Source organism: Photinus pyralis, unplaced genomic scaffold, assembly GCF_008802855.1.
Source record: "Photinus pyralis isolate 1611_PpyrPB1 unplaced genomic scaffold, Ppyr1.3 Ppyr1.4_LG3a, whole genome shotgun sequence".
NCBI lineage: Eukaryota > Metazoa > Arthropoda > Insecta > Coleoptera > Lampyridae > Photinus > Photinus pyralis.
Genome location: NW_022170509.1, coordinates 22,075,065 through 22,094,709, shown reverse-complemented (window position 1 = coordinate 22,094,709; position 19,645 = coordinate 22,075,065). Strand labels below are relative to the sequence as shown.

At 36.1% G+C, this 19,645-nt stretch overlaps 2 protein-coding genes across 3 annotated transcripts; both read left to right on the top strand.

The window, feature by feature from the left end:
• Window positions 1-1,677: 1,677 nt before the first annotated feature.
• LOC116165999 (acidic mammalian chitinase-like) lies at window positions 1,678-3,359 on the top strand. Its single transcript, XM_031480805.1, has 8 exons — window positions 1,678-1,817; window positions 1,872-2,045; window positions 2,092-2,324; window positions 2,366-2,490; window positions 2,541-2,643; window positions 2,694-2,879; window positions 2,936-3,058; window positions 3,115-3,359. The coding sequence occupies exons 1-8, from the start codon at window positions 1,751-1,753 to the stop codon at window positions 3,238-3,240; spliced, it is 1,137 nt and encodes a 378-aa protein (XP_031336665.1). The 5' UTR covers window positions 1,678-1,750; the 3' UTR covers window positions 3,241-3,359.
• Window positions 3,360-5,418: 2,059 nt separating this feature from the next.
• LOC116165887 (WASH complex subunit 4) lies at window positions 5,419-14,672 on the top strand. 2 transcript variants are annotated; one of them, XM_031480623.1, is made up of 17 exons: window positions 5,419-5,560; window positions 5,609-5,736; window positions 5,789-5,951; window positions 6,008-6,174; window positions 6,220-6,438; window positions 6,487-6,723; window positions 7,453-7,629; window positions 7,675-8,007; window positions 8,054-8,138; window positions 8,184-8,419; window positions 8,466-8,797; window positions 13,219-13,465; window positions 13,511-13,751; window positions 13,799-14,016; window positions 14,063-14,243; window positions 14,292-14,485; window positions 14,544-14,672. In XM_031480623.1, exons 1-17 carry the CDS (start codon window positions 5,509-5,511, stop codon window positions 14,595-14,597), a joined length of 3,264 nt encoding a protein of 1,087 aa, XP_031336483.1. In that variant the 5' UTR covers window positions 5,419-5,508; the 3' UTR covers window positions 14,598-14,672. The 2 variants fall into 2 exon arrangements, with proteins under 2 accessions (XP_031336483.1, XP_031336482.1); XM_031480622.1 differs by having other exon boundaries at window positions 6,002-6,174.
• Window positions 14,673-19,645: the final 4,973 nt, after the last annotated feature.

Genomic DNA, 19,645 nt, shown 5'->3' with positions numbered 1-19,645 from the left:
GAACTAGTAGTCCAATCTTGGAACTGTTTGAAATTATGGATTCTACAGGCCACATTCTATAAGAAATTTTTTTTTCCCGGGGCGATCTGAGACAATTTTTTTTTCGGGGCTCAAGAGAAGGCAGTGTATAACCTTCCATTTTTACCAACAATCGACTACACCAAAATTTCTCGGGAAAACACTTTTTCTTATTAATTTGGGCGCGTAGAATCCAAATCAATTCGTACTTTTTCGATCAGATTTCTCAATCAAAAGTTGTAGACTAGAAACCAATTTCGAAAAAAAATTCAAAGGGCTGTAACATTTGAACTAGTAGCCCAATCTTGGAACTGTTTGAAATTATGGATTCTACAGGCCATATTCTGTAAGAAAATTTTTTTTCCGGGTCGATCTGAGACAATTTTTATTTCGGGGTTCAAAAAAAGGCAGTGTATAATAACCTTCCTTTTTTACCAAAAATTGACTGCACCAAAATTTCTCGGGAAAACATTTTTTCTTATTAATTTTGGTGCGTAGAATCCAAATCAATTCGTATTTTTTCGATCAGACTTCTCAATCAAAAGTTATAGACTAGAAACCAATTTAGAAAAAAAATTCAAAGAGCTGTAACTTTTGAACTAGTAGCCCAATCTTGGAACTGTTTGAAATTATGGATTCTACAGGCCACATTCTATAAGAAAATTTTTTTTTTCCGGGTCGATCTGAGACAATTTTTATTTCGGGGTTCAAAAAAAGGCAGTGTATAACCTTCCTTTTTTACCAAAAATCGACTACACCAAAATTTCTCGGGAAAACACTTTTTCTTATTAATTTTGGCGCGTAGAATCCAAAACAATTCGTACTTTTTCGATCAGACTTCTCAATCAAAAGTTATAGACTGAAACCAATTTCGAAAGAAAATTCAAAGGGCTGTAACTTTTGAACTAGTAGCCCAATCTTGGAACTGTTTGAAATTATGGATTCTACAGGCCACATTCAATAAGAAAATTTTTTTTCGGGGTCGATCTGAGACAATTTTTTCTTCGGGCCTCAAAAAAAGGCAACACACTTCCTTTTTTACCAAAAATCGACGTCACCAAAATTTCTCGGGAAAAGACTTTTTCTTGTTAATTTTGGTGCGTAGAATCCAAAACAATTCGTACTTTTTCGATTAGACTTCTCAATCAAAAGTTATAGAAACCACTTTCGAAAGAACATTCAAAGGGCTGTAACTTTTGAACTAGTAGCCCAATCTTGGAACTGTTTGAAATTATGCATTCTACAGGCCACATTCTATAAGAAAATTTTTTCCCGAGTCGATCTGAGACCATTTTTTCTTCTGGCCTCAAAAAAAGGCAGTGTACCTACACACTTCCTTTTTTACCTAAAATTAAAATTTGTACAGCACTCAGTTTGCATTTAAAACATCGTGGTACAACTGCTTTTGCCAAGTTACATACTTATATGCTTTACAAGACGCGTTATAGGAAAATACAACCAAAGATTTACAAGTAAGCTTCAAAGTAAAATTCAAAACAGAGTGGTATTTCTTAACTAAAGCGGCAGCTAGATAAAATAAGGTTGCAAATTACCTACATTATTGTAGTATTAATCAGCATTAAGGAAATGTACGGTTTCGCATCAGCACTGTTGTGTATTGAAGTCACCTACAATTACAAAACTATCATTACGCAAATATTCAAAGCGATTACTATTTAACAGACTGCGATGTGAAACTACCAGTAGTTACTGATCCTCTTCGCATATTTAAATGATGTATTCGAAGATACTCGTATTTTGCTTTTTAGTCGCGAGTCTTCAAATTGCAGCAATTTCTGGTAATATACGAGTGCAATTCTTTCTTTCGGTCCTACTCCTACACTCGGTTTCAGCCAAGAAGGTTGTGTGTTATTATGGTAGTTGGTCAGTATATCGCCCAGGAGATGGATCGTGTAAAGTAGAAGACATAGATCCCTTTCTTTGTACCCACGCAATCTATGCTTTTGTTGGAATTGACCAAACAGGGTCAATAAAAATTTTAGACCCTTCGAACGACGTTGACAATGGTAAGATGAAACAATTTTGGTTTAATCGTATAATACTAAACTTTAGGAGGGTTTCGTCGATTTAATGCAATGAAATCAAAAAATCCAAATTTGAAAACGCTATTGGCGGTAGGGGGTTGGAATGAAGGATCAGAAAATTATTCTAAAATGGCTGGAAATCCTTCATTGAGAACTAACTTCATTATAAGTGCAATCAATCTGATGAATCAATATGGCTTCGATGGTTTTGATATCGATTGGGAGTACCCCGCACAAAGAGGTGGTGTTCCTGAAGATAAGGTACGAAAGCTATCTTGATGTACAATAAATTTGGATTATAGGTCAACTTTGTAACACTGATCAGAGAATTTCGCCAAGCGCTAGGGAATGGACGCGTTCTTTCTATTGCAGCGGGTGCAACCCCAAGTCACATAGTATCGTCCTATGATGTATCCGCACTGACTCAGTAAGCACAATGTTTCATTATTGATTGAATACATCATTTCAAGCTTGTAGTGATTTGGATTTTATTAACGTTATGACATATGATCTACATGCCTCATGGGATGGAGTCACTGGTGCCAACGCACCATTATTTTCTTCTTCTGGAGTTTCTGTGGTAAGAGACAGCGTTTATGGTCCAACTTTTGTTTAGTGTATGATCTTCAGTCTCAATGCATCGATGCGTGGATTGCAAGTGGAGCACCCTCCTCAAAATTAGTCATGGGTATTCCCGTTTACGGGAGAACATATACGCTTGCAAATTCGCAAGTAAATGGAATAGGAGTCCCAGCTCCCCACCCCGGAACCCCAGGTCCATTCACACAAGAAGAAGGGACAATTGGTTATAATGAAGTTTGTTGCTTTGAATAGTTTTAGGTACCTACATTTACCATATACTTAAATTTTAGATATGCCTGCAATTACTAACAGGTCAATGGGTTGTTGTATGGGATGATGCTCAAAAGATTCCGTACGCGTATAAAGAGAACCAATGGGTTAGTTATGATGAACAACGATCAGTTGGTGTTAAAGTCAGTTTCTCCTGCAAGGAAATTTACAGCAAGTCTATACAACGTATTGCTTACAGGTGCAGTACATTAAACAACGTGATTTGGGCGGTGCTATGATTTGGTCTATTGATACAGACGACTTTCGAGGAACGTGTGGCACAAAATATCCAATCCTTACCACAATCAAAAACGGACTAATATAACAAGGGAAAGTCTTTGTCAGAGGCGATTTGGAAAGACAAATCTAATAATATAATATAAAATATTAGTTTACCTGTTTTTCATGATTTCTTAAATTTGTTAAGAAGACTACCTATATATACCCTCCAAATAAACTTCTACAAAATCATCTTCCACTTGTTAATGTCATTTGTGTATATTTACAGTTTCCCTATAAAATACAGGAACGTTAGACAAACAAAGTCCTAACATATATATATATACGAATAATTGATGTGGTATGATTTTTGGTAGGTAGGTCCTCTGGTTCTAGTTAATGGTAAGTGCTTATTTTCTCTTATTTTCTTTACTCTGCTGGGGTACATGGTAGGGCCACCAGAAGTGTCTTCAAAAGCAGTGTGATCTACTCAACAAGAGCGAATTTAATTCAAATTGTATCGGTTAGCGACCGACATGCTCAAACATCCAACAATTGCTGTGAAAATAGTTTCCGTTTCTTTTTTATGAAAGTAAACTTGCCCTTACATTTGCATATTGTTCGACTCTTCGCCTACGTAATGTCAGGCGTTATGGGTTGTTGAAAGGAAATGAGGGGTTCGATTTGTTTCATTTGATAGAAATTAATCACGAGGATATCGTATATGCTCTTTTTGACGGCGGCAGTACCAGTAGTGGAAAAAGTAGAGAAATTATTGGTGCCCTTGGTCACTTTACTTCATAAACCGAAAATTTTTAGGTCACCAGTTTTGGAATATGAAGATTAGAATTTGTTATTTATCACGGATAGGGTGTAACATCAGGATGTATGCACCTATTAGGATTTATATACAAGAGGATAAAGGAGTTTCTCAAGATCTTGTCGACAAGATGCTGCCGCAAGAACCTTATTTTTGGGAGCTACGAAATTCAGGAAGATAATTTTGGAGAGGGACAAGCAACAAGGCTGGACAGTACATACAGAACGTAGTATGTAAAGTCAATGTTATTTACAATATTAATTTGTGTTTGATGGTAGAAAACTTATGCAAATTATAATGCACATTTTTAGCTCTGAGGTGCACCACAAAAACATTTTAAAGTACTCCTTTGTCGAAAATAAATTACCATACAGTTTTTTTTAAATTGTAGATGATAATTAAAAGTAACAAAATATACAATCCACACGAGGTGCGTCGCCTATCATTGTATTTCAGCACTTTCATGCTACGACAAAAAATGATAAATTCATTGTAAAACACTTCAATTAAAACAGAATTTTTTAACAACCTAACATCAACCCCAATTAGAGAAACCTGTTAATAATTTATTAATTGTGCAAGAAACTAAATACAGCACATACTTATAAATTTCCAACGGGCCATTATGATCTACAGGCCAGGTGGCAATCACCACCCGCCCCCCGGGCCAGTGCACCCCTGGTTATACACTGCCTTTTTTTGAGCCCCGAAAAAAACATTGTCTCAGATCGACCCGGAAAAAAAATTTTCTTATAGAATATGGCCTGTAGAATCATAATTTCAAACAGTTCGAAGATTGGGCTACTAGTTCAAAAGTTACAGCCCTTTGAATTTTTTTTCGAAATTGGTTTCTAGCCTATAACTTTTGATTGAGAAGTCTGATCGAAAAAGTACGAATTGTTTTGGATTCTACGCACCAAAATTAATAAGAAAAAGTGTTTTCCCGAGAAATTTTGGTGCAGTCAATTTTTGGTAAAAAAAGGAAGGTTATACACTGCCATTTTTTGAACCCCGAAAAAAAAATTGTCTCAGATCGACCCGGAAAAAAAATTTTCTTATAGAATGTGGCCTGTAGAATCCATAATTTTAAACAGTTCCAAGATTGGGCTACTAGTTCAAAAGTTACAGCCCTTTGAATTTTTTTTCGAAATTGATTTCTAGTCTATAACTTATGATTGAGAAGTCTGATCAAAAAAGTACGAATTGATTTGGATTCTACGCACTTTTTAACAACCTAACATCAACCCCAATTAGAGAAACGTGTTAATAATTTATTAATAGTGCAAGAAACTAAATACAGCACATACTTATAAATTTCCAATAGGTGGCAATCGCCACCCGCCCCCCCCCCGTGCCAGTCCGCCCCTGGTGAACCGCCAGCATCCACAGCAGCTTTGAATTGCTGACATCTGACGGTGGTTAACTGAATTGATCGTTGTCATGGTATGTTAGTTGCCTACACATCAGGAGCTATAGGAAAGGAATAGGAGTTGTGGTTATGTAAATAAATAAATTAAAGTTTTGATTATTCTAAATTTAATTAAAACAACCAATATGATAGAACCTAAAGCAGTAACTAAAAAGTTCTTTAATAAAGAGACTGAACGTAAGTTGTATTATTCTATTAAATGTATGGCTAACGGTCTTCTTTCAGAACTTGTGGGCGAATACCAGTTACATTTATATCGAGCCTTTTTCGACAAATACAATATACAATTGAGTTCATTTAAGGAGAAATTGTCCCATTTGTACAATATACGCTCGGAGATTGTCGTGTTAGAAGTATGTGTATCTACAGTACTATTAATCTTGATTAAGTTTTTTGTAATTGCAGAATGGTGCTACTGAGGATATATCCTTACTAGAAATTGTTCAGTCTGATAATAAACTGTTAAGTAAAATATTAGCAAGTCTTGGAGCACTATGTGAGGAACTGTTGTTACTAATCAAAGAAGTCTACACAGACTACCATGTTTCGTTTATAATATATGGGGAGGGTAAGTTGTGGTCAGTTGTACTTGGCATTTAATGCACGGTTCGTTGGCAGAAACAGAGAAGGGTATTGCAAATCTCTCGTCAATTAGTAAAGTAATGGATCAACTGCAGCGAGTCAGTCTTTTTGTGGATCGTGCTAGGCATGTCATCATATTACTGTTAAAACAACTTTGCGTGATTTTGGGAAAAAACTTGTATAATGAGAGCTCGGTTACATGTTTTCCGGTTAGTATTATTTGTGGTGATAAGTCGCTAAATGTTCCATTACAGGAACCATTAGATTACTTAGCAGAGATGTTGGTTTGTTTAATTACCCTAGATGGCGTGTGTGGAGATTTACTACAAGAACATTGGACTACGTATCGTAAAGCTGTGAGGTTAATGTTACACAATCCGTCCCAGTTTCAAATCCCCGTGGAACAGTTACGGTTTCTTAAGGAATGCACGGCAACCCTAGAATCAAAATTGTTGAAGGGAAACATATTTCAGGTTTGCTACGTTTAAAAACTTCAATTTGTCAATCGATTTTTAACACAGCAAACTGTGGAGAAGTGTCTGGAGGAGGGCTTAACTATTACAATAAAAAATTGCAGTTTAGCAAATGAAATTATGTTATACATCCTGCAGATGTTAACCGAATTGGAGAAAGACGATGACAATATGTCTTTTACACAAATTTGCTTGCAAGTAAACGCCATGTACGTGTTGCATTATTCTTTGTTTGGAAGTTTTGACAAAAAGATTTATAAACGACTATCCGAGGTGAATAAAAAGGTAAATGCACAATTTTGACACAATTTCTTGGACATCTCAAATGAAATTTTGTATTTTATTGCTTTTATTTTTAAGCGAATGGGGTTTTAGTTTAGGCTGTTTCACTAATCCCTCCAATGAAAGAGAGTACGGTACCAGGTGGCCAAACTAATTTCAAATTATGGTAGGCATATGTGGTTGAGAATTACTCCCATATCACATTCCCTTTCATAGAGGGGCGGTGGCAGAAGAAGCTTTGTGAAAGACGCCTATTTTAAGAAAAGCATCATAAAAATGGGGGCTGTTTCAGAGGACTTCCCGAGCAAAACCTTAATTGACACAACTAATACACAGCAGTTCTCTTTTATTACCCCAAAGTAATCTGCACATTTATTAAAGCTGTTTCTATATAAGGCAAAAATATATCATTTATTTTGTTTTTGCCTTTATTTTTGAGTGGGCGGGTTTCAGCCAAGGCTGCTCTTCCAACCCAACCCATTATACATTTACAAATATTCATACCTGAACCTGGAATCGAACCATCAATTAAAAATGGCTGTTTTTCTGACAAAAAGTATTTTAGTTTTTTTATTTTAACTTTTTTTCAGTTTGTTTATAATTAAACCTGGCATAAAAACGGTGATAGCTACCTAGCTCAAGCCAAAAAGCTTAAAATTGACAATAGTTTGGTGTCCTTATCGGTTCTGATTTTTTTAATCAAGTTTTAATTCAACAAAGCACTTTTTTTAGGCTGCTGCATGCGTTCTTGTGGGAAATACGGTGTGGCATCCCGAAGCATTTTTAGTTCGTCACATTCCTCCGTTATCTAAAATTATAGATATTAAAACCTACACAAATAATCGCCTAACGCTGCTTGCAACCAGAAGCCAAAATCTGCCAAAAGAAGCCCATAGCCTCTGCTTACAGGTGAAGTAACCACACGTTTAAGCTATAACTGATGGCCGTTTGCAGGTATATACATGGATGAGTGAACTCGTACACGTAACAGAAATGGACATGACACATTTACAAATTAATTACCTACAAAATGTTGCCGACACCTTCATAAATGGTATCAGGCTTGTCAAGAAAATCAGTGAGCTTGTTAAATGGATTACAAACATGCATGTAGACGCCGAGCGACCCATGACGAAATCAACTCTTTTGGCCCTTTGTAGACTTGTAGAAGTCTTAAAAGCGATACAGTTCATTTTTCAAAAAAATTTGCTCCCGTTAATTTACGTCATAACACTAATTACTCAACATTTAGCTTATAAAGCCGTTACAGAACTTGCAAAGCTAAAGGTAACATTGATAAGTGGTTTACTGTTTTATTATATTTGATTTGTAGCGAAGTTTAACCCAAGAAAAGTTCTATAAAGAACAACAGTTAGATGTCTTATCATCACTCAATGTAGCAGAAAGAGCACTTAAAGGTAATTCAAATGTAATAGGAATTTTACACTGAGTCATTTTTTAAGGTCCGAATACAACTCGTCGTTTACTAATAATTAAGTTAGCCTTGTCAGCAAGTGGCCTCTCATCCGAAAATTTGTCTGATCTACGCGCTGTGATAAATCGTTTAGAAATGATGTGCAGCTTTCCAACTGTACTGTATAAGCTGTGCAACTGTTCATTCTTGTATTGGCACCAAGTGCTGCTGCCCGTTTACTTCTCTAAAATGATAGATACTAGTGTCGACTTGTCTAGATTTTATGTGTGTATCTTTCTATCCAATTATCATACTAATTAGCGCTTTTCAGCTCTTGTTTGACTCGCTGAATGACTGCAGCGTAATTGCAGAGAAGAAGGTTCAAACCGTAACCTACCAATATTTGAAAAGCGACATAATTGATGTAATGAATCAGTTGGTTGAAACAAATTTGCGGCTCCAAACGCATTTACATCTGCAGCTGCCACCATCGGATCCGTTTCAGAATCCGCCACCGTCCAATTTTAAAAATTTGCTTCCTGCGTTTTTCAACAATCATTATATTCATATTAAAGAAGAGGTCGAACATTACTTGAGTACCATGTTTTATAACCTAACAACTGTCGTTTTGCACGACTGGAGGACGTATGGGGAAATGAGAAGGTAGGTTTTCGTTTTATTTATAATTTGGAAGTGTTGTACTAACTTAAGGCTCCTCTGTAGTCAATTTGTATTTCAATGTTATTGCAATGGGTTAGACCACCAACAATACACATCTCTAGACGATGTACCTACTCCTTGAGTGAGACCATTGAATAATAAATCTTTTATTATTCAATGGCGAGACCAACGATGTATCTCTATCCTTTCCAGTTTTGCATATTCTCTTCATTTATTGTTAAACACAATAGACCATGTATAATGGTCAAGGACTAATATTATGTAAACAAGTTTAGCGAAAAGCTGTACAATATTTGAATGGAGATGCACAAATGCCTATTTCTTTTACTATTGAGTAAATTACTTATTCAATGCATTTACTGCATTTTTCTATAATGGCACCTTCTGTAAATTACCTGGTTCTTAGATCATTAGTGGACTAGATTAGCATTGTTTGTTAACATTTTTAATTACCCCTTTATTTCCTGTGAGTTTTTCTTTCTAATCAATTTTACTGATTTATAGATTTTTATAGTTATTAGATAGACATGTGCATGAATGAATTCACTTAGGACTTAGGTATGGTAGAACCTAATAAACCGGCACTTCGAACACCTAAAATAAATCTCTTTATTTTCTTATACCATAAGGCTGAACAACAACAAAAAATGTATTTTTTTTATAAAAATGATAGCTAACATTTAAAATTCTGTTACAATGATAAAAAGTATAACATATACCGATTTTTAAATAAATTCTTATCTTTTCAAAAAATAATTGTACATTTAGCGTTATACTTATATATATATTTATGCACAACCCATGTAGAATTTTTCCGAACATCTTATGTGCAGCAAGATGACTTCGCTTTTTTGTCCTAAATTGAGAATTCAGTTGTAAAATGTGTTGATTCTGTGGTTAATCCTCTATTTTCTGAGAGGCAAAATCCGAGATGATATCAGTTCATATTCGCTAAGTTGATGTGAAGTTTGCGGGATTTCATCATATTCTCAAACGGAAAAAATAAATAGTTGAAATTTTTTAAAAGTGGGAGAATTTTTTTACCCACCACTAATTAATTGGAACATTTTTTGTAACAGTTAAAATGAACAAGTGCAATCGAATTTCTTTGAAATGGCAGGCTCAGAATGTGAAAACTATTGGGCGCAGCTTTCTTTCCAATTTATTTGTAAAAATCGAAATTTGTCGTTCCTTTATTTTTTGATAAGCGGATATTCCTGATATCTGATCATATTGAAAAAATAAGTAGCACTTGCCTCTCTAAGTCTCGACTCAGTAGTAGTGTTTGCGAATTGTGATACTGTGCTACCCGCTTATGTGGGGGTCATGCGTTAGTCCAAAAAATCAAAACGGTGCCACATTTCTACACAAGAACAAATTTGCGGCAAAAATGCTTCTAATTACTGGTACAGTCGTATTCCGCCTAGGGGTTTAGCTAAAAATTGGGCTACTATTTGATACCTTCCTAAAAAATTTCTTGAAGCATCCTGATAGAATAAAAAAGGTTTTAGAAATCAAAAATTATTTCCAATGTACCTACAATAAATATGCATTTACTGCACTTTTCGTCTTAGGAATATGTGACATTATGATTCACAAATCAACAGCATTCATGAATCATTAGGAACGGCGTAACAATGTGCAGGATAATGCCAGGTAGTTTCTTTTGTTTTCACTTTCAAGTAATGAATTGTCGCCTCAGGAGTTATAGTGCAATATGAGTTGCCTATCCTTACGGTAGCGTTTTGATTTTTTTCTAAAGATCGCGATACATATTTTTTAAAATATATGCATTATCATAATAGGTGGAAATAATATCTTTAAGTACTGCCGTAGGAAATACTATCGGATTTCCAAATTGGTGCTGTAGGTTTTTCTACTCCCATTACAACGGCTGTTATTTACGAAAAACGATTTTTCTATTCATCGATCTTCCTAAAAAACTAAGACCGATATTTCAACTTTTTTTAAGTACCGCCGTTCTTTTCATCATTGCAAAGAATATCCACTATCGAGAATTTGTTAGACTGCAACTGCAAAAGCAGCATTTCATAAGAAAGTTTAGCTATTTTGCCAATATGGCGGATTGACTACAGAGGAGCCCAGGAGCGGACTGGCACGGGGGGGGGGGGCGATTGCCACCTAGCCTGTAGGTAGATCGTAATGGCCCATTGGACATTTATAAGTGTGTGCTGTAGTTAGTTTCTTGCACTATTAATAAATTATTAACACGTTTCTCTAATTGGGGTTGATATTAGGTTGTTAAAAAATTCCGTTTTAATTGAAGCGTTTTACAATGAATTTATCATTTTTTGTCGTAGTATTTTGGAAGTGCTGAAATACAATGATAGGCGACGCACCTCGTGTGGATTGTATATTTTGTTACTTTTAATTATCAGCTGCAATTTTTAAAAAAAACTGGTAATTGATTTTCGAGAAAGGAGTACTTTAAAATGTTTTTGTGGTGCCCCTCAGAGCTAACCCCCCCCCCTCGCCACCTTCATTACTACACTAATACTTTAATGGCCCGTAAGTACCCAGTCCGCCCCTGTGTATAACCTTCCTTTTTTACCAAAAATCTACTGCATCAAAATTTCTCGGGAAAAGACTTTTTCTTATTAATTTTGGTGCGTAGAATCCAAAACAATTCGTACTTTTTCGATCAAACTTCTCAATCAAAAGTTATAGAAACCAATTTCGAAAGAATATTCAAAGGGCCGTAACTTTTGAACTAGTAGCCCAATGTTGGAACTGTTTGAAATTATGCATTCTACAGGCCACATTCTATAAGAAAATTTTTTTTCCGGGTCGATCTGAAACAATTTTTATTTCGGGGTTCAAAAAAAGGCAGTGTATAACCTTCCTTTTTTACCAAAAATCGACTACACCAAAATTTCTCGGGAAAACACTTTTTCTTATTAATTTGGGTGCATAGAATCCAAATCAATTCATACTTTTTCAATCAGACTTCTCAATCAAAAGTTATAGACTAGAAACCAATTTCGAAAAAAATTCAAAGGGCTTATGGATTCTATAGGCCATTCTATAAGAAAATTTTTTTCCGGTTGATCTGAGACATTTTTTTTCGGGTCTCAAAAAAAAGGCAGTGTATAGCCAGGGGCGCACTGGCCCGGGGGGGCGGGTGGCGATTGCCACCTGGCCTGTAGATCATAATGGCCCGTTGGAAATTTATAAGTATGTGCTGTATTTAGTTTCTTGCACTATTAATAAATTATTAACATGTTTCTCTAATATTGGGGTTGATGTTAGGTTGTTAAAAAATTCTGCTTTAATTGAAGTGTTTTACAATGAATTTATCATTTTTTGTCGTCGCATGAAAGTGCTGAAATACAATGATAGGCGACGCACCTCGTGTGGATTGTATATTTTGTTATTTTTAATTATCAGCTGCAATTTAAAAAAAAACTGTATGGTAATTTATTTTCGAGAAAGGAGTACTTTAAAATGTTTTTGTGGTGCACCTCAGAGCTACCCCCCCGCCACCTTCATTACTACAGTAATACTTTAATGACCCGTAACCTATGCAATTCCACCTGGCCCGCAGTTACCCAGTCCGCCCCTGGAGGAGCCTTAAATTTCAATTGCAATCATCAGCTCTATTATTCCAAATAAATTTTTTATTCCATTCGCAAGGAGAACCAGACAGGGCAGCACTTAGGCACCAAAGGTCCATTGTGCCTTTGCAGCGCATTCGTTTCTTTGCTTTCCAGATCTTCAGAGACACACTTCTGGGACAACTTAGATTTTAGCACATACTTAAACCCTTCAAACGCTTTCTAGGCTTTCCTAGAGTTTTTCACCACTTTCCCTGAGCGATTTTTTGAGCTTTAGGCGTTTTGCAAAGTTCACTGTGAAGCTTGCTACCTTTATCCAAGACTCTTTTCCAAAAGTTTTAAGCGCCCTCACAATAGAGGATCATTCCAGGTCTTGCTTAGAACTTTGTAAGCTCTTCGCATGGCATTCTAGACTCTTTTCAGGCCGTCTAGGTTTCAAAAGTGCATGGAAAGGGTTCTGATCGCAGAGTCTCCAAAGGCGTTGCAGAACAAGAAAAGGTTCTCCAGAACTTTTATTTTATGTTGACCTTTATTTTCGAGTGGGCGGGGTTTCAGTCAAGGCCGAACCAGGGACCCTTTGTAACGGAGTCCAGCTTCAACTGAACTGCTCCACACGGGCCGGCTAACTTTCTAAACTCTTTTTAAACCTTCAGTTTCTACTAGAGCGTTGCTTTGTAGTAAAATTAGGATTTCAATTCTTAATCTGGCTCTCCTCCACTTACTTTGATGTCCCTATTATTTTTAATCATTTGTTTTTGAGAGGTAATTGTTTATTTGATAATTCAAAGATTGAGTCCTCACAACTTACACAATTAAATGTAATTCCAGGTTAGCAATGCTGCAGTATGGTTTAAACACAGTTGAAGACAACCTACCAATTCAAACTTTAGAACAAGGTCTCGACGTATTGGAGATAATGCGAAATATTAACGTATTTGTGGTGAAATATTCGTACAACCTAAACAATCAGTTTTTCATCGAAGATCAAAGTAACAATAAGCATCTTAACACAATCAATATTTTGCATGTTGCGAACTCCATTCGTACGCACGGAATCGGCATTATGAACACGACAGTAGGTAAAATGACTGATCTAATATCACTAATGTTTTTCTCCTAGGTGAACTTCATATATCAATTCCTACAACAAAAATTTTTTACCTTTTCTCAATTCATGTTCGACGAGCAAATCAAATCGAGGCTTTTAAAAGATTTAAAGTTTTTTACTGACAATAAGAATGAAAGTCAAATGTACCCGTATGAGCGCGCTGAGAAATTCAATGTTGCTATACGACGATTGGGACTTAACCAGGAGGGTTTGAGTTACTTGGATTTGTTTCGTAAACTCATTACGCGTATAGGTAACGCAAAGCAATTTTCAAAGTTGTTTTTTATCCTTCACCTACAGGAAATGCTATGGGGTATATTCGAATGATAAGATCTGGTGGAAGACGCTGTCTTGCTGATGCAACCTGTTTTATTCCAGACTTGAAGGCTATTAGCGATTTAAATAAGCTTTTGGAACACGAAAATTTGAGTGAACCTTCCAAAAAAAGAATCGAGTCATTTGCTAGTAGCGTAAATAACTTAGTCGAGAATTTTGAAGAAGCCACCGAATATTTTAAGGTGATTTTTGCGTTTGAACTGATAGTCGCTTCATTTTATCTTTTAGCTACTTGTAAAAGTATTCATACCCACACTTCGGAATTCGCAAAATGTGCACTTGAAGAATTTTTATATTATTGTTCCACCACTTACTGTTAATTTTGTCGAACATCTTTTTAATTGCAAAGAGAGATTGAATAAAAAAAATCGTGGCGTTTCAGCATTCACTGATGATGGCTTTGCTATGGGTGAGTATTTTCGTATCATACAACTCGGAAATATTTTTTGTTTGACAGGATTGGCGTTTATTATAAAATTACTCAATCAGAGCAGTCCGTTAAATTCCCTACATTGGTTCCAATCCGTGCAAGCCAAGCACAAACAAGATCGAGCGCAGTTGGACATTCAAAAAACCCTTGCAAGCAAAGAAGATGATAAACTACAGCATACATTAGCACTTACTGAAAAGCGGTTAAATGCGTTTGAAAAGGTGAGGACTACCTATGTCTTTGTCTTCCTGCTATGCTGGGTTGTTATTTGTTTTTTAGGAGTTTCGATTGTTGTTCTACAGTTTCAACAGCTGCCGAATATTTTTTGAATAAAAGTCTGTGAATATTCTAATTTTTATACTGCTGTTATTTATTTTTTATTAAAAATTATAAATTTATAGAAATGTTTCCCGTTTTTTATATTTCCACACGTCACAGTAGGGAAGCACAATTGCCACTTTATTATTCGGAGCCATCAAACTTGTAGTTCAAGTACTCATCGATGCTATAGAATGCTTTGGCACCAAGGAACACTCTGATTGTTTTTCTGAATTGTTGTTCTTCCAGATCCCTGATGTAGTCAGGAAGTGCATTGTAACATTTCTTCATGAAATAGTTAATGTCTCGTCCTTTTACCGTCCGATAGTAGTCTTCGACAAGGTTGTTTTTAGTCTGTACATTGTAATGACATTTATCACTGTCTTTACGAAGGGTTGGAAGGGCCTTCTTGGCGTGTGTTAGACAGGTAAATATTTATATACATGGGAGTGTAAGGATGTTAAGTTTGGTGAAGGATGTTCTGCAACAATCTCTATATTTGCGGTTGTCTATGATTCTTATGCACTTGCGCTGGACGGAAAACACTTTAGCTGCATGGACGGAATGTCCCCAACACAGTACTGCATAGCTTAATGTGGAGTGGATGTACCCATAGTATGCTTGTACTAAGACCTGCTTTGTTACTCTAGGCTTTAGATTTCGTATAATGTAGTTCATTTTAGACAGTTTACTGGACAGGTACAAGGCGTACTCTGCCCACGTCAGCTTGCCATCGATATATATACCCAACAGTTTCACTGGAGGAGATTTATCTGTATTATGGAGGCCCAGTAACAGGGATGGATTTTTCAGTTCATTAATACTTAGACCATTGCTCGTGAACCACTGAGTTATTCCTGACAGTAGCTTCTTAGACGATTTACTCAGGAGTTCCTTGCTGTCGGCTGTAGTAAGGGCGGTGGTATCGTCGGCAAAAAGAGTTAGGTACTGATGTGGTGCTGTTGAAAGTGATGACAGGTCATTAATGAAAACAAGAAATAGGATTGGCCCCAATACAGATCCTTGAGGAACACCCATCTTCACGGCTGCATTCTTGGATTTAAGTGAGTTAAGTGTAACATATTGGGTACGATCATTGAGGTACGAACGAATTACTGCTATACTGGTCGCATCGAATTTATACTTCGCAAGTTTCCTGATCAGTAACTCATGGCTCACACAGTCAAATGCCTTTGTTAGGTCAAAGAGAGACATTTGTGCCTCGTTTAGATTCAAACCCCTGCTTCACAAACTGTAGCAAGTAATTTATGGCTGTAGTAGTTGACCTGCCATTGCGGAAGCCAAATTGACAAGTGCTGAATAGGTTGTTCTCTTCAAAATACTGCTGTATTTGTTTTTTCATCGCCGCTTCAAAAATTTTACCAAAAATTGGGATGATGGAGATTGGTCTATAGTTTGATACCTCATCTCTGGGACCTGTTTTATGGACTGGAACCACTTTTGCAATTTTTAGGCAATCAGGAAATATGCCTTCGTTCACAGACTGGTTGATGAGTTTACAAAGGGGATAAATTATTATATTTTGCACCGTTTTGACGATTTTTAAATTGAGGTTGTATGGGTCCCTACTCAAGGTATTTTTTAGTTTTGAAATAATTTCTCGTGTTTCATTGTACGTTATTTCCCTAAATGAGAAATTTAGGTTTCCAGGAATATTGAAGTTTTCAAGGAATTTTAAAGGATTCACACTAGTTTGTGGTAAATTGTTCACTATTAGTACCCACATCACTAAAGAAAGAGTTAAATATGTCAGCTGTCAGAGTGTTTGGAATTTGTCTTTGTTTTACTGGGTTGTAGTTCTGTATTATGTCCCATGCAGCTTTTTGAGTGTTGGAAGATTTCTTCATGTGGTTATCATTAGCCTGTTTTTTGTACTTGTTAATTTCAGCTCTGTAGATCCTCCTGTAATCCTTTAATGTCTCGTTGCTGACGATGTTTGAGTTTTGCTTGTTTAAAAATGTTAGAAAATGAAGAACCTCTCTCCTTTTTCTTATATGATGGTTAAACCAGTGTACTTTGTATGACTGTCTGTTGTTACGAGCACTTACTTTAGATTTGCTTCCAAAAGACATGTCACATGCTTTTGTGATAATGTCAATAAATGAAGCAAACTTGTGATTTACAGTTTTGTTAGTACTGGAAATGAATGACCAGTCTGTTTGTTCCAAGGTGTTATAAAGCTTGGATAGTCCTATGTGTGTAATTGGCTTGTAGATAATGCGTTCTTTGGAAGATGTATCCTCCGGTACAACTGTGGTGTAAGTGATCATGAGGGCACTATGGTCTGAGAGATCTGGTTGCAGGACTTTTACATTGTATTTGTGAGAATCGAGGTTAGTAAAAATATTATCTATACATGAATCCTGACGCGTGTTCTCAAAGACAGTTTTGTTTAAACCAAAAGATAGAAATAGGTTGAGCATCTAACTCACTCTGGAATCAGGTCTAGAGAAGTGTACATTGAAGTCTCCTGTGATGATGATTCCCTGCGTAGACTTGAGCTTATGTAGTAAATCAGCCATGCAATGCAAAAATACGTCCAGGTTGCCTAGCGGGGACCTATAAACAGTTATTATTTGGATGCCATTATATCAGATTCCATCAGCAACTTCAAAGTCCTTTTCAAGAGACATCTTTGCAATATTTAAAGGCAAATGGGTATAATTAAGGTCACTTCTGATGTATATGCCAACCCCACCGTGAGCATATATTTTCCGACAAAAAGAAGAGGCACTATTATAGTTTTCGATACATGTGCACTCGAGTTCACTAGAACGTAACCAGTGTTCGTTTAGACAAAGTATCGCTATGGTTTTATCCGCTAGGTAAGCATCAAGGACAGATATCTTGTTGCTTAAACACTGAATGTTTATATGGGGTATGCTCATCGTTGTAGTTTGGTTGATGATATTGTTGCCTGCGCTTATTGCTAGGGAAAATCCGCTCCTCTGAGTGCCACGTTGGGATGTTTTGAAAAATCGAACCTTTTGATACCAACTCCTTCAGGCCAAAAGTTCGTGTCGTATAGTACATCTTTTAAGGCGAATGGTGCTGACACTACCCCCAGGGAACACTTCTTGGTCCTTTTCTGTTTCTCTTATACATAAATGATTTACCGCGAGTGATAAAAAACTCGAAAGCACTACTATTTGCGGACGACCTAAAACTTGTTAATAAAGTCCAATTCCCAAGTGACTGTTTAAATATTCAAGAGGACATTAACTCAGTAATTAAGTGGTGTATCAAAAATAAACTAAAACTAAATATCAATAAGTGTAAAGTCCTTACTTTTACTAGATCGAAGAATCCCTTACTTTTTGACTATAAGATGAATGGAAAGGTCTTACTACGAGTCACCTCCGTTAAGGACCTGGGCGTGTTTTTCAATAACAACCTTAACTTCAACTTACACATTGAATACCTAACAAATGAGTGTTATAAACTTCTTGGTTTCGTTATCAGAAATACACTCAATTTCACGAATATGCAGACAATGCTAACCTTATATAATGCGTTTATTAGATCCAAGCTTGAGTATGCTGCATGCATCTGGTCTCCTCAAACTCTCAAATACTCAGACATGATCGAAAAAGTGCAGAAAAAGTTCATCCGAGTAATGTTTTTTAGGTCAACCCAAAATTATCCACATTTGATCTCTTACGGTACCCAGCTTAATTACTTAAATAGTACTTTCGTTGTATGCCCGAAAAGCCCTCCTGGGAGCATGCAGCTGTTCCAACTCGTTTCGGAAATGCTTTCTTTGGTATTTCCATTTTAGCAGCTTTGGGTTGTTCTGCTTGAAGCGTTGATACCGCGATACTTGAATTGTCATTGCTCGCTCTCGTTTTTCTTGCTTTTCTTTCGACTAGTGTAAAATTCTCACATTCACTGCCCACTGGGCTTTTCCCACTTGCGTATTGATTGTATGGCCAGTATCGTGCAGGGGTGTAGTACCTACCTTGTTCATTATGTTTCTTTGAGTTTTTTCGAGCTGTACAATGTTCTGTTCCTGGTATGTCGCTAGCTTGTGGTATGGTGAATAGTGATAGAGCTTGGTTTTGAATGAATAAACAATGGTGATAGGTACTTTTACAACAATTTTTTACTTCTCTATAGCTATAGCATACATTCATTTGGTTTCTTTTGCTATTAATGGGTTGTTTTGCTTTTACTTGAGTAACATCAATGAAACTACTGCCTGGGCTAGAAACCACAACGAAAAAAACTTAAACCGGGGGACTAGTAATGGTACAGATGGGTCATTTTCAAACAACTAGGGGTTCAATTTTTATGTTCATGTCTACATGATTTCAAATGGACGTTATAAGTAAATTCAATGGTGTAGTTAACAAAAAAATAAAATTTTTCTTTTATCACAAAAAGTTGCAATAATGTCCAGAACGGAGTATGTAAAGTTGCCTATTGTCAATCGCCAAATTTGGCCATTTATAATATTAATGTGATATTAATTTGTGATTGATGGCAGAAACATAAATTTAGACCAATTATAATGCACATTTTCTATCTGTATAAACCAGGGGCGCGGGGGAAGCTATCTTTTCGCGCTTTTGAGGAAAACTTTCAAGTTGTTTTTCCAATAACTTACTTATCTATAAATGAAGTTGGAACAATTTCCATTTTTTTTTCTTTTCTAAATAAATAGCACCCTAACAGCACTCGACGTTACCCTTAAAAAAAGATTATTTTAAAACATTTTAGTAAACCCCTGCTAAAGCATTCACGTTTCACAGGAATATTCGACCCCTTCTTCATCTTCACTCAGAATTCAAATATCTTGGAATCGAAGAAATAGCACTTTGGAAGCGTCACAAACAATACATTCGTTGCAGAGCATTGATTGCTTACTAAGAAAAATTTGCATCATTTAAAAACTCATAGGGGCTAAATTTGTTATGTTCATGTCTATATGGTGGCAAGTTGACTCTTTAAATGGAATTAATCAAGAATTGTTGTCTCAATTGGAAAAAGTCACCCAAATGCAGACATTGCATTAAATCTGTTCCGAGATCTATATCGAACAA

Excerpts from the sequence above, each read along its gene's own strand:
- LOC116165999 (XM_031480805.1), top strand. The coding sequence starts at position 1,751 with ATGATGTATTCGAAGATACTCGTATTTTGCTTTTTAGTCGCGAGTCTT. Across the intron at positions 2,046-2,091 it reads TTCGAACGACGTTGACAATG|GAGGGTTTCGTCGATTTAAT; the intron begins GTAAGATGAAAC and ends ACTAAACTTTAG. Across the intron at positions 3,059-3,114 it reads AACGATCAGTTGGTGTTAAA|GTGCAGTACATTAAACAACG; the intron begins GTCAGTTTCTCC and ends TATTGCTTACAG.
- LOC116165887 (XM_031480622.1), top strand. The coding sequence starts at position 5,509 with ATGATAGAACCTAAAGCAGTAACTAAAAAGTTCTTTAATAAAGAGACT. Across the intron at positions 6,724-7,452 it reads TATCCGAGGTGAATAAAAAG|GCTGCTGCATGCGTTCTTGT; the intron begins GTAAATGCACAA and ends CACTTTTTTTAG. Across the intron at positions 14,486-14,543 it reads GGTTAAATGCGTTTGAAAAG|GAGTTTCGATTGTTGTTCTA; the intron begins GTGAGGACTACC and ends TTTGTTTTTTAG.